This window comes from Brassica napus, chromosome A2 (genome assembly GCF_020379485.1).
Source record: "Brassica napus cultivar Da-Ae chromosome A2, Da-Ae, whole genome shotgun sequence".
NCBI classification, from domain to species: domain Eukaryota; kingdom Viridiplantae; phylum Streptophyta; class Magnoliopsida; order Brassicales; family Brassicaceae; genus Brassica; species Brassica napus.
The window spans coordinates 5295945-5309845 of NC_063435.1; the positions used below are offsets into that span (position 1 = coordinate 5295945).

The 13901-nt window shown below is 29.3% G+C and overlaps 1 protein-coding gene and 1 long non-coding RNA gene across 2 annotated transcripts; both read left to right on the plus strand.

Annotated features, from left to right (window-relative positions):
* The first annotated feature begins 3893 nt into the window (after nucleotides 1-3893).
* Nucleotides 3894-7993, plus strand: LOC106418326 (FBD-associated F-box protein At5g56370-like). Its single transcript, XM_048751098.1, has 2 exons — nucleotides 3894-5850; nucleotides 5938-7993. The coding sequence occupies exons 1-2, from the start codon at nucleotides 5014-5016 to the stop codon at nucleotides 6124-6126; spliced, it is 1026 nt and encodes a 341-aa protein (XP_048607055.1). The 5' UTR covers nucleotides 3894-5013; the 3' UTR covers nucleotides 6127-7993.
* A 1239-nt stretch (nucleotides 7994-9232) lies between these two features.
* Nucleotides 9233-10380, plus strand: LOC106374341. Its single transcript, XR_001274904.3, has 2 exons — nucleotides 9233-10013; nucleotides 10099-10380. It is a non-coding gene; the product is annotated as an uncharacterized LOC106374341 (long non-coding RNA).
* Nucleotides 10381-13901: the final 3521 nt, after the last annotated feature.

Consider the following 13901-nt stretch of genomic DNA (forward strand, 5'->3'; position numbering starts at 1 on the left):
TTAAGAGAACATGCATGGCTTTATAGATAATATATTATAAGAACTAAGAGCAACTCCAACCATAAAAGTGATAATACAGGTTTTTATTAATAAATTAATAGTATTTTTAATTTAAATTAGTTATGTTTTTTTAAATTAAATTATATTGAACAACTGACCAATGATTGATAAACAAGTGAGATGCACTATTTTTCATTTGGTTCTTAAAAGTGTGTATTTTAGAACTTCTCTAATTTCTCTTTCTTATTATTCATTTATTTTTATTTTTTTCTGTGTTAGAGAACCCATCTAAATACCTCCAATGGAGGTGCTCTAATAAAGAGCAGAGATAAAATTTGTCTCCCATATTACTGATCGTAGATTTCCTTAACATTCAAACAGCTTCTGTTTGTAATACATAATACATTATCTTACTTGTTTATGCATATGTACCATAAAGAAATCAACAAAACGGAATATCTCCAACTATATGATATTTTGCAGTAACGAATAAGAATTAACCAACATGAAACATTAATATCATAATATATAAAACTATATGATATTTTCTAGAATATTATTATATATCTTGTTGATCATATGATCATTCGTTTCTGTTCTATATATACTGGAGTAATGCTCAAAGTTTGTTTTTTTAGGTGTTTTCAACTCATCTCCATAATTCTCTTCGAATCACTTTTACATAGAGATGAATTTTACTTTCATTGTAAGTATTTAATATTTATCTATTACAAAGATATACATTAATTAGAACAAAATTATATCTATGATAACAATTCTTATTTTCTTAAAAAAAATTTAGAAATGTATTGAGATGGTCTAACATCCTGCGCAGTTGGTTAATAATGCTAAAAACTCAAAGAATAATCTTTATACAACTATGCAACATTGCTAAAGAATAATCTTTGAGTTATAAACGAAAAATAAAAATATTTTAATTATATTTTAATGTTAATAAATATTTAAATTGATTAATTTCAAAAATAAATCACGGAAAGATTTTTAAAATATTTTGTTGGAAAGAAATATTCATTTCTATTTCAAGTTTAAAAATAAAAAATCTAAAATTAAAGATTTATTTGATGTGGTTTTTTTTTTTAATTTAGACAATCAACATGAAATGCTTTTGTCATGTAACATTACAATTTATGTCACTCATTTTTAACACCAACCTAGTTTCCTTATTAATGGTTAAATTTTTATATACAGTATATGTAGCCTTAGGACCTGACTGGTTCAAACGCAGCGGTTGCGGTTGCGGGAGTTTGTGGATGCAGGCGGTTGCGGTTTCTAGCTGTTTTAAGAGATTTGTACGACTGGTATTGCGGTTAAAAATGGGTGCGTTTGCGGGTGACTTATGACTGGTTAACTACCAAATACGGTAACAGTAAAATAATAAATTAACAATATTTATATTTAATATAATTATAAAAATATCAAAAATATTAAATTATAAGAAATATTAAATTTATATTTAGAAAGTTATAATTTTAATTTTTGAAAATTTATTGAAATTGTTTTTATTATAAAATTTTATAATATTAATTAAAATATAATAGATATATTTTAATATAATATATTTGATAATATTTAATTTTTTATTAAATATTTTTACTTTTGTATATATATTGTTTTAAAAAAAAAAAAAAATTTACCCTCCCGCAACTGCAAACGCTAGCTGGAACCAGCTTTTGAATTTATGAGATTCAGAGCGGTTTGAAGCGGTTTAGAGCGATTTGAGTGATTGTTGCAAACTGCCCACAACCGCTACCAACCGCAAAACCTACGTTTGCGGGTGGTAGCGGAAAAATCAGTCGCCCCCTTAGTCAACTGTTAAAATTATTTTAAAACAAAATTCCAAAAAAGATGTAGTCTTTATCTTATTTTCAGATATTTTAATTTTAGAGATATATTCATAAAAATAAGTTATATATAAGATCTTTAGTTTTCAAATATGCTTGATATCTACTAAAATAAACAAACCACACCAAATCTGAATTACAAACTAACTAAATACCTCAAAATACGACCTTTACTATGAAATTATTTTGCAAGTATAATATATCATAGTTTTGTTAAAAAAATATTTTTCTCTTTTTAGCATTATCCCAAAATAACTTCTCTGTTATGTAGATGCAAATAAATTAAATCTATATTAATATATATATATATATGAAATTTAGAAATAAACAAAAATTTATGTAAAATAGCATTGTTACATAATAACGTTTTCAAAATAAATTTCATTATAAGAATACAAAATTTATAAAATGCTGAAATTAAATAAAAAATTATAAAATTAATCTATGCAGAATATAAACATTTTGGTTTAGCCATACGATATGCCATTAAAATATTGAGCTACCTAATTTTTACACCAATATAAATATCTGTAATAAACTCATGACAAATAACAAATACACAGTGAAATGTATTACATATCATAAACATTGTATAGAAATAATATTATAAGTCAGCTAAACATAAGTATGATAGAGTTAGATAATACATAACACTAAATTATCGAAAGGTTTTGTTGTATAAACTAATATATTTTAGTATAGAAAAGGATAAAATCTAGTTAATTATTAAACTTAATGTTATAATAAGAATATTGGACTAAGATTTTTTGGAAGATTCTTCTCATGGATTTAGGAAATTAAAATAATAATATATAATTATTGTTAGAATATTATTTGGTACATAAAATAGTATATTGACGGTCCAATTTAAAAAACATATATTAAAAAATCACACCGGAAAAAATTATGACTTTTATTTTAATATGTAACTAGATTCTAACCTGCGCTTTCAAAGTGCGGGATAGTAATTCGGTGAAAACTTCATATAAGAGCATTTTTTTCGTAACATCTGTAACCCGAAATCCAAACCGAACCCAAACCAAAAAATCTGATTTGTACCTAGACTGAAATGTAAGAATAAGTCTCGTAGGAAGGTAAAAAACATATTCATACCCGAAATATTATTAGCCAAACCTGAAGAAATGCACCGAAGAGGTGGCCACTGAGAGGATAATTATTGAATCTATTTTCTTAAAAGTATAGATAGTTATATTAAAATTTACATGAATACATTTTGTGAAGATAAGATAATTCATTTACATAACCCGCTCCATATAAATTTTATTTATACTTTTATACTACTAAAACAGATGTCATGACTTCTATCAATGTGTGATTTTTTTTAAAAAAAAATAGAAGTTCCCTAAAAAATCATATTTCATTTATTCCAATTAACATTTTAGCATCATTAAAATATCATATCTTATATAATCAACACATATAACAACTTTACTTGTTTTAATTTTATTTTTAATTATTACAAATTTGATGACAAAAAATCTAACAAAATCCTACTAAATATTTAAATATTTATAGAGAAATTTCTTGTTTACTACTTTCATGGTGCCATTATTCATCTTTACACCACTAAAAGGACTTTTTCAAAAATACTTTTTTATTAAGTGGCAAAAGACTTTTATACTCTTGTTTTATATATAATAAATAATTACTTTTAGAAAAAAAAATATTTTCGAATTATACTTTTTCAAATTCGAACTTTTTATAATTTTTTTGAATTTTTTTTTTCGAAATTGGTTTTTTTCAAAATTTCTTTTAAAAATTGAAAATTATGTTTGAAACCATTTTTTAATTTTTTATATTTTTAAGTATTTATTTATATATTTATTAGAATCATAAATTTCACATTCCAAAAAAAGCAGAATAAGTTACGAACTCTGATAAATACAAATAACAATGATTTTTATTTACATATTACCCATCAAATAAAAGAGAAACAAACACCGCCACACGAGAAGATACAAGAGACAATCCCGACAGACACAAAGGCGGCAACAACATCTCCACCTGCTCACTCCTCTTGTCATATAAAAATAGCTTACATGTCCAATGTCAACATGCCAATGTTATTGTCTTTTATGAAAAATACATAAATTCGTTTAAAACCCATTAAGGTTCATATACTCAGAATTATCACTCATTTTATAGTTATTTATACAAGTCTTCATGTATTTGTTTTAAAGGTCTGGTAAAAGAACAAGCTAAAAAAAAGATATAAAAAACATAATAAGGATAATAAAATTAATGCTTAATACACAAAGTTTACACAACTAAACTCGAAAAAAAATATCCAGAAACAAAATGTACTCTCAACAACCTTAATATAATTTATGTACTCTCAACAGTACAAGAAACAAATTTTAAAAGACAAACAAACAATAAGTCTCAGTGATACAACAAGCAACACCACGAACTATATCAATCTCATTACTGACGCAGTTTAATCCTTCATTAGTGGAGAACAATGAATACACAGTTCATCATCACAACTCTAACTCTATAACAATAAAAAAAAACTTGAAAAAGAATGATCAACCGAAAACGCAAAATTCACAACTACCATAACCCTAGCAAATATTGAGATGAAACAAGAACTCTGTCCACAACACCGCGCTTGCACGGAGCAATGCCCCTAGTTGAATAAATATAATGGTCCAAGCTTGACTATTTATGAGTAGATAAAAAGTGTTTTTGTTTTAATAGCATTGATATTTATTTTAAGGACCTTATATTATATTATACAAGAATTATGTTGCCTATTATATTGGTTAATTCATGTTTATCACAACCATGTGAAAGTATTTTTGATTCGAAACTCAAGTTCATTGGAAGCCTTTTCTTTTTCTTTTTGGCGAGGCCCAATTTGATCAAACAATAAGATGATGAGGTTAAAGTGAAATCCGAATATCTAATATGCCAAAAAAAAAAAATCTTGAGGGAACAAAAAGATTGCATCCATAACCAAATAGGGTTTCTTATACTACTTAGTTCAAAAAGTGTCTACCATCGGATTAGTTCATTTTGTTGTCGTGTAGTTTCAGTCTTTTCTTTTCTGGCTTTGGTTTAGTTTGATAGCTTTGTTGCTTAGGGCTTCATGGTGAAATTGAGAAAGCTAGGGTTTTTCTAAATTCTAATGGACAGGATCAGTTTCTTGCCCGATGATTTCCTTTTGCAGATACTTTCACTGCTTCCTACAAAAGATGTCTTGACCACAAGTGTTTTGTCTAAACGATGGCAATATCTTTGGAAGTTGGTTCATAAACTGGAGTACACCTATTGCGACAGGAACGCTGACCATGGGAGATTTGTGAGTTTTGTGGACAGATCTTTGCTGTTAAGCACAGCTCCTGTCTTAGAGAGTTTGCAGTTCAATATCCGTAGGAAATGCAGCGACATAGATATCGGGTTTTGGATTAGAACTGCAGTGAAACGAGGTTTGCGTGAACTCAGTTTCGACTATTGGCCTCATAATACTATTAATGAGCCTAGCAAATTGCCTCAGAGTTTGTTTACTTGTGGAACACTCGTGGTACTTAAACTCACCGATGTATCGCTTGTGGATGTCACGTTCCCGGTTTGTTTTCAGCTCCTCAAGACATTGCAACTTAGTTGTGTGATTTACTTAGACGACGAGACTCCTCAAAAGCTTTTATCAAGCTGCAAAATTCTTCAAGAGTTGGACGTGAACCGAGTAAAGAATGACAATGTGACAGTATTTTCTATAAAAGTGCCTTCGTTACAAAAGCTAATCTTCGATGGAAAATGGGGTACTCATGACGGCATTTCTGAGTTTGTGATGAATGCTCCTTCTTTGAAGTTCCTAGAGATCAATGATTGCAGTAACGAATGTATGGTCGAGAAAATGCCGGAGCTCGTGGCTGCAAATCTTGAAGCTATCTATTGGAATACCGACAATATACTCAGTTCTTTCACATCAGTTAAACGTCTCTCGTTATGTTTAGGCGAACAGGTAAGATTACTTTTATTTGAAAGTAGAAATAAAAAAGTATAACAATTTACGTAGCTTTTTTAATAGTCGTTTGTGATATTATTGTAGTCTCCTTTTCCTACTGGTGAGATCTTCCACCAGCTTGTGGACTTGGAGTTTTGCACATGTGAAACGGAATGGGATTTACTTATGTATTTTCTCAAACATTCTCCGAAACTTCGAGCTCTCAGACTCAACGACGTAAAGAAACTTAACCTTTACAACTTTGTGGGTTTTTTTGGCGATATCATCTCATAGTAGTATATAGTAATGGCTGGTTTATTGTATATTCAGAGATCTGGTGGTATTTTTGGAGCACGAATAGATCATTGGGATGAGCCAAGTTCTATTCCTGAATCGTTGATGTTCAGTCTTGAAACTTTCGAGTGGACAACTTACAGAGGATGGCAGGTAGAGAAAGAACTCGCAACGTTTATCTTGAAACATTCAAGGCGTCTAAAGACAGCGACTATCTCACCACAACCCACTAGTTTGGAGAATAAACATCGAATGCTCACGGAGTTAGCACTTTTGTCTAGAGGTTCGACGACATGCCAGCTTGTGTTTGGATGAAAGTCTGAAACCATCTCATTTTAAAAGCAGTTTGTTTGCATCTCTTAAACCATTTGATGTGTTTATCTCATTTCTCTTCTCTATATTTCATAGTTAGAATGATTAGTCGACATTCACTGAGTTTTTTTCTGAAGTTTTTTTTCTTCTTTTTGACTTGACATAGATATAGTTGCACCAATAATACCACAGTCAAAATGTCCAAGTGCTTAAGGACACGGATTTGAAATTTGTTGGGCTTCGCCCGCGCAGGTTTGAACCCTGCTTTGATGAAAGTTTTTCTCGACAAGCCAAACAATGGGGACGGAAAGGATACTTGAAAGCAATGACTGTATGGATTGTTTCTAAAAGAATGTCATGACCACTGCACATGTTATCTCAGTTTTGATTTACTAATTCGTAGTTGACTAACTCTTGAGTTAGTAATGCAATTATTGTAAAAATGTTTTGAATCGAATAAATTTAACATTTTTAAAAATACGCAATCTGCTCATCTATTGACGAGACGGGGATTAAACTGAATAGCTGAAGCATCAAAAGTCGTGGCCAATGAAAGGATATCTTAGCTATAAGGTTGTTGCCGAGAGTTTCATGGACAATTGCCGTTTCTTTCCTGGTGATTTCTTCCTGCGGATACTTTCACATTTCCTTAATTACAATCTTCACCACAAGTGTTTTGTCAAAAGGATGGCGGAATCTATCGAAGTTAGTTAGTGTCTAACATTGAGTACATCGACTGTGATAAGAATGCTGATCATGGACGCTTTGTGCGGTTTGCTGACAGATCTTTGCTATTAAGCACAATACTTGTGTTAAAAGAGTTTGCATTTCAAGTTTGGTAGGCAATGCAGCGAGAAATGTACTCTTTTTTGGGGATAATATTTGTAGTGGAATGAGGTTTTCGTGGCTAAATTTCAATTATGTTGATCATGACTTGATGAGCCTAGCCGATTGCCTCCAGGGGCGGACCCACTAAAGCCCAAAGGAGGTCACTTGACACCCTAAAATAATCAAATAAATCAAATAGTATACGATTTTCTAAAGAATCTGTGGCACTAATGGTTGTTTTGTACTCTTCGATACCCCATGAACTCAGGTTCAAACTCCCATTGACACCATAATTTTTTTATTTTTGAAAATTATATATATAAATATATACGATTCCGGTAAAATAAATTTTTGGATCCGCCACTAATGTCTCAAAGCTTGTTTACTTAATGAAATTTTCGTTGTATTTAAATTACCGAGTGTGTCAATTGTAGGGTTGGGTACGGATCAGATATCCGGATTTTTAAGGTATTTGTGATTTGTTTTGTATGTTACGGATATCTAATTTTTTTTATTTGTTTTGCTTTGGAAAAATACGGATATCCAAAAAATAAATAGATATCTGTGGATATTTACTAATACTTACGGATATCTCATCCGTTTAAACTAATGCAAATAATCTTAAAAGTTTGATACAAAATTGTTTTGTAAAATATATTTTTTGCATGATATATAATATAAAAATTAAAAAAGTAGTGAATCTACATATTTTGTAAAAAAAATTTTAATTTAGTTAACAATTATAATAACACAAAATTTAAGAAAAAAGTTATAACTGTCATAAATATTTTCTCTTCTTTTTATGTAATACTTTTATATCATAATTTTATATAAGTAATTATGTGAATATAATTTATCAAATCATATGTTAGAATAATAATTTTATATTTTTACATTTAAAACTTTAAATATAATCAAGCTATACATGTATTTATATATTGTTGGATCAGAGCGGATATCTGTTTTTCAAAATTTTAATATTTGTGATTTGCTTCGATTTTAACGAATATTGATTTTTAGTATTTGGTTTACTTCGAAAGTTTACAGATATCCGGAATTTTCGGATCGAATCGAAACGAATACTGAATTGAATCAAATTTAACGGATAAAATATCCAGTCCTAATCAATTGTGGATGTTAACTTCCCGGTTAGTTTTCAGCTCCTCAAAACATTGGATCTTAGTTGGATGTAAAATGCTTTCCTACCAAAGTTCATTCGTTACAAAAGTTAATATATGATGATATGTCACTCATGATATGTGGACTGAGTTTGTAAAGAATGTTTCTTTAGAGCATCATTTAATTAGTGATGAGTTTTTCACCCAAACATTTAATGATAAAACTAAAGAAATCAGAAAAAGAGAAACAGAGTAAATTGAAAAAGTAAAAGAAACGCTCGTCGTGAGAGAAAGAAACCCTTCTGAGAGCACCATTAACCCTAAAACTTTCATTTGGAGTTTTTAACTTTTTTTTTTTTTAATAACTAATCGTAGGCCACCACGTGTCAGTAGGACCTGCAAATACCATAAGAACCCACCAAACTTGCATCTTGCAGAAGAAAAGGAAAAGGTAGTTTTTAATAAAGTTGTGGGACCCACCTCCTAAGAACTCACTTAAGAAGTAGGGTTAATGGTGCTCTGAAAAGGAAAGATAATCTGAAGCCAGCTATTAATAATTGTTTTTATCTGATATTTAATTATATAATATACTTATTATAATATGTTATTATATACAGAGAGATACCACGTAAAATAGTGCTCTAACTATCAAGGATTAAATTTAAATCAAAATCAATTCATAAAAAAAAAATTGAAATCAAAGATTCATTGAAGTTTGAACTTGAACCAGATCGGATGATTTTCAAGTTTTACTGGACTAATTTTTAGTTGATGGTTATCTTGATAAAAAAGATGAAATATGTATCCGTTAAGTTCCAGATTTTTCAGAATCATATTGGTATCAAAAATATATGTTATTTCGGACTTTAATCTATATTGCCCTACTATCTCCCTTGTTTATTCTATATTGTCCCACTAATAACAAACATTATCTTTTTTATTATATTTAAATCGAAAACATTGGAAAAGACATAAAACCCCTTAATGAATCTAAGAAATTACAAACTCAAATCGGATCATCCACCCAAACCCATACCCAATACGGATCCCATCAAGTTAATAATAATAAGTAAATAAGAAAAAGAAATCAAAATCCCTAATCTTTCCAGCTTCTTCTTCACGAGCCTCCTTCTTCATTCTTTTTCTGTCTTTTTCAATTTCTCGCACAACACATTCTCTGTTTCTGATGAACCCTCATTCTAAAAACAGGGACACAGATTTTAAATCAGAATGACGCATGTACGTTGCTGAGTCTGGCACTCGTTGAAAATTAAAACTCAATCGGAGCCTGCGACTCGATTCCGTCGCTTACAAGTTACAAACGCTTAACGCTTAATAAAAATAAGAAGAGAGAGGTCACCACCGAAGCAGTGAAGCCATTGGTGGATCTCGCAGCGGAGAAGGCGATGGTGGTTCTGAGCAGTCATACAACAATCGAGGAGAACGAAAGCTCAGCCGGAAGCTATGACGCGATTCCGCCGCTTACAACGCTCTAGAAGTTGTGCACGCTTCAGCAAAACAAGGAGAGTTGATTCACCACCAGAGGGGTGAATCCGTTGGTAGACTTTTGGGGCAAAGTAGGGGACTGTAGTGGTGAAATGGTAGAGAAGGCGATTTGGAGGCTATGTGGTATGTTTGATATTTGGTTGTTTTCACTTCAGCTGCATTTGCTCAGAATGTGATCTCAATTTAAAATATTTTTCTTCTTTTGTAGGACATTGTTTCAAAAAAGTAATTTCCTTTTCACACAAAGGACATTTTTACCATACTTGGATCGAGTTTGTTTAAGATAGTGTTTGTGAGATATGGTTTAAATCTTTTTGCTAAGCTGTTGGATTATCTTTGCCACTGTTTTTTTTTGGTCAAATCTTTGCCACTGGTTTAGATATCGTTTATGTTCATAAATGTGGCGTCATTCTTGTAAAATGACAGTAACTGAATCCGAGATGCGATCATATGGGTCACTTGCAACGAAGATTTCATATTGGCTGGGTAACTAAATGTCTTCGCTTTATGGTTTGAGCTTGTGTTTCTCATGTTTGTTAGATTTGATTTACTAATTTGGAAAGGATCAACAAAATATCTTCGCATTATTCGCAATGGAATAGGAACAAAGCTGATAAAGAAGTTGACAAAGTATCTGAGGATGCAGAGGAAGAGAAATAAGGATAGAACATAAGGTTCAAAGGCTTGGAATATACTGATTATGTGTTAATTAAGAATTTAAAAGTGTAGTTTACGAATATTGTGTAGGAAAATTTGTTATGTTTGTTGCAAAACTAATTTGGATATTTTGAATGTGACTGAATGTCATATAGAGTGTGATTGGTTATCAACAAGAGTAAAATGATGAAAAAATATGGTGGAAATAAGAGGGATAAATAAAAAAAATTGGAGGAAACTTTATCTTCTCATTCATAGTTGAGGTAAGATTTATGGTTAAATGAGATGAAACTATAGAGAAAAAGACTAGGATAGTACCAAACCAAGTTTTTGTTTCTAAACTAACACTCAAAGTAACAAAAATAGGTTTGATTAAAGAGATAAATATACACTTATATCTTTTGGATAGAGTTTAGAGTTAAGCGGGATGGAGTTTTGTAATTAGGGTTTAAAATTTTTATAAAATAAAAAATAAATATTAAAAAAATAAAAAAAAACAGTTTCAAAAAGTGTTTTTTAATTATAAAAAGAAAATTTGAAAAAAAAATAAAAAAAAAATTTAAAAAAAAAATTCAAAAAGAAAATTATAAAAAAATTCGAATCTGAAAACATATAATCTGAAACTATAAAATTTTTTTTTTTAATTTTTAAATTTTTATTTTATTTGCTTTTATTTATTTTTGTTTGTTTATTTAATTTAAACCAAGGATATTAGGGATATTTTGTCTTTTAATGAATGTCATTTTTGTGACTTTCTCCTTTTAGTGCTATTTTTGAGACAAAAACTCAAAATGTGTTATTATTGACAATTGCCCCAAACTATATTCCACGTAAATTGGCTGAAATAAAATTTTCTTTTAATTTATTCTAAATCTATCATATAGTCATACCCATAAAGTGAATATTTATAGAAAAAAATATTAACTCTTCGTGGTAAAACCAAAAATTTGAACTACTAAGTTCGATAGATATTTATTAGGAGGACAAAAAAATTTATCTAAAACGTGTTAAAAATTTTAACAAGAAAAAAATTGTCTAAAACAAGTTTAAAATTTTCAACCAGAAAAAACATATTTGAATATTTACACTTAGTAATACTCAAGGCGGTAGTAATATTTCTTTCTTCATAGTAATACTTTTACAAATTACAATAATTTTTAGTAATACCGCATCAAAAAATCAAATTTATTAGTAATACCAATCAATTTAGACAGTTATAGATTGTATATAACATATTGGCAGGAAATGTTTTTCAAAAATATGTATTTTATGTTATTCATCTTAGTATGATCTTCCCTTCAAGACGTTAGTATGGAAGTATAAGGATGTTTTCTATGGAAATGAGAAGTTTTCTATCAACTTGAGAAATTAAGAGTATTTTATGTCAATTTGACAAATAAACACATATATGGACATATAATTATGCAATATATGAGATATATCTTCTAAAATAAATAATAAGACAAAAATTAAGGTTCTTAGAAACATGCATAATACATAGTAATTCAAGGTATTTTAAGGTAGTTCACAGTAGTACCTAGTAGTTCATTACCATCCATCTTTTTTCCTCTCGATGCTTGTTCGAATACAATACTATTGGAAAGTAACTAATATTCATCATCCCATCTACCTTAATATCTCTGCATATACTCTCAACCCATCCATAATATGTAACCTCTTCCACATATGTCTTCATCGCTAAAGTGTGAATTTTATCTTTTCTCAAAATTCATCTTATCTCAGCCTCATCTTTGATGTAAGTTTCCTCGTAGTCAAAACATATGATTGTAATATGAGAAACTACATATTTCCATTAAGAACAAAAAAATATTATTAGTTAACTATTTAAAGAATCTAAGTTGTTCAAGAACTTTTAATACATAGTCGATCCAGTAATACTAGTAATACACGTTTCACTTTAGTAGTACTAGTAATTCTAGTAATTCCTCGAAATTTTCATTTTCATTGATTTAACCTTTTTAACCTTTTTAACCGAACACAAGGGTGTTATACAATCCACAATATTATCTACCAACATTGTAATGTATTATTTTGCTTCAAAATAGTGCAAAATAAGCAGAAATATACAAAATAGTCTGTAAACATCCTTTCATATTTGTTTTATACCAATATACCTAAAACTTTATTTTTTCATTAATTTACGTGTTTTTAAACGACCAAGAACGTGTTACAAAATCCAAATTATCGTCTAACACCATTTTAATGTCTTTTTTTTTCTTCAGAACGATGTTAAATACAAAGAAATATACATAATCTTCTTTAAATTTTATTTACATCTAATCTATTAAAGCTGAAGTACAAATAAATCTTAACCCTAAGTTTTCCTCAACAATTACCATCCAATGCCACTAACTTTATAGATAACAATTTTCATAAACATGGCTACGAAATTGCCTAATATTTAGGTACCTAATAAATTTAAAAGATATGCAATCTTTCATTTACTTAAAAATCAAAAAGTCAATGTTTCAATCCATAAAAGAAAAACTATGAAATATGTTAAATTATCAGATTAATTTATTGGTTTATTGAAAATTAAATTAATCAAAATCGTTTTAATGTTCAGAATAATAAAACTAACTCAGTTATATTTAATTAATTAGCTTTTTCTAATTTAATTAGTACAATAGTATATGTATTTAATTTTCGAACGTTTACAAAAATTAAAAGTAAATACTCGTGCGGACGCACGGGTCAAGATCTAATATTTCTTTAAAACTCCACGATTTGTTACCCTTAATACATACAACGTAGATATTACATTCCTACAAAAAAAATTTATGAAAAAAGCGTACCAAATTACTTTAATAATCACTTTTGAAATCACCAAATGGAGCTCAAAAAAAAATGTCGAATATTGTTGGAGAATAAAAAAAAGATAGACACGTGTTAAGAGGAGAGAAAGCATCTGAGAGTGGAAATCCTATGATTTTGGTTAATGTATCAGCTTTATGAGAAAAGGGTCCCCACCTGAGATTAAAATAATGAAACAAACTGAGATGTACAAGAGAGACGTGGAGTCCGTATAACATTAAAATAATGAAACAAAATGGGTGAGGAAGAGAGAGGGAAGTGGGGTCCGCGAGTAAGAGAGAGGGATTTGAGGTCCGCTGAATAAATAAAAACTAATATAAAAAGAAAGGGTAATAAGAGAAAGAGAAAAATAGTGGGGTAATGAGAAAAATAGTGGGGTAGTGAGAATAATTTTTTTCCAATTGGGGCATATAAGAATACTTTCCTGTTATTTCTCTATGTATTGAGGATCTATAGAACTAAAAGAGGGACCACACACATCGTTAGAATGTTTCAGCGATGACATCATGTGTTCCGCAT

Coding starts and splice junctions, on each gene's coding strand:
- LOC106418326 (XM_048751098.1), top strand. CDS start 5,014: ATGGACAGGATCAGTTTCTTGCCCGATGATTTCCTTTTGCAGATACTT. Junction 5,851..5,937: donor CGTTATGTTTAGGCGAACAG/GTAAGATTACTT, acceptor ATATTATTGTAG/TCTCCTTTTCCTACTGGTGA.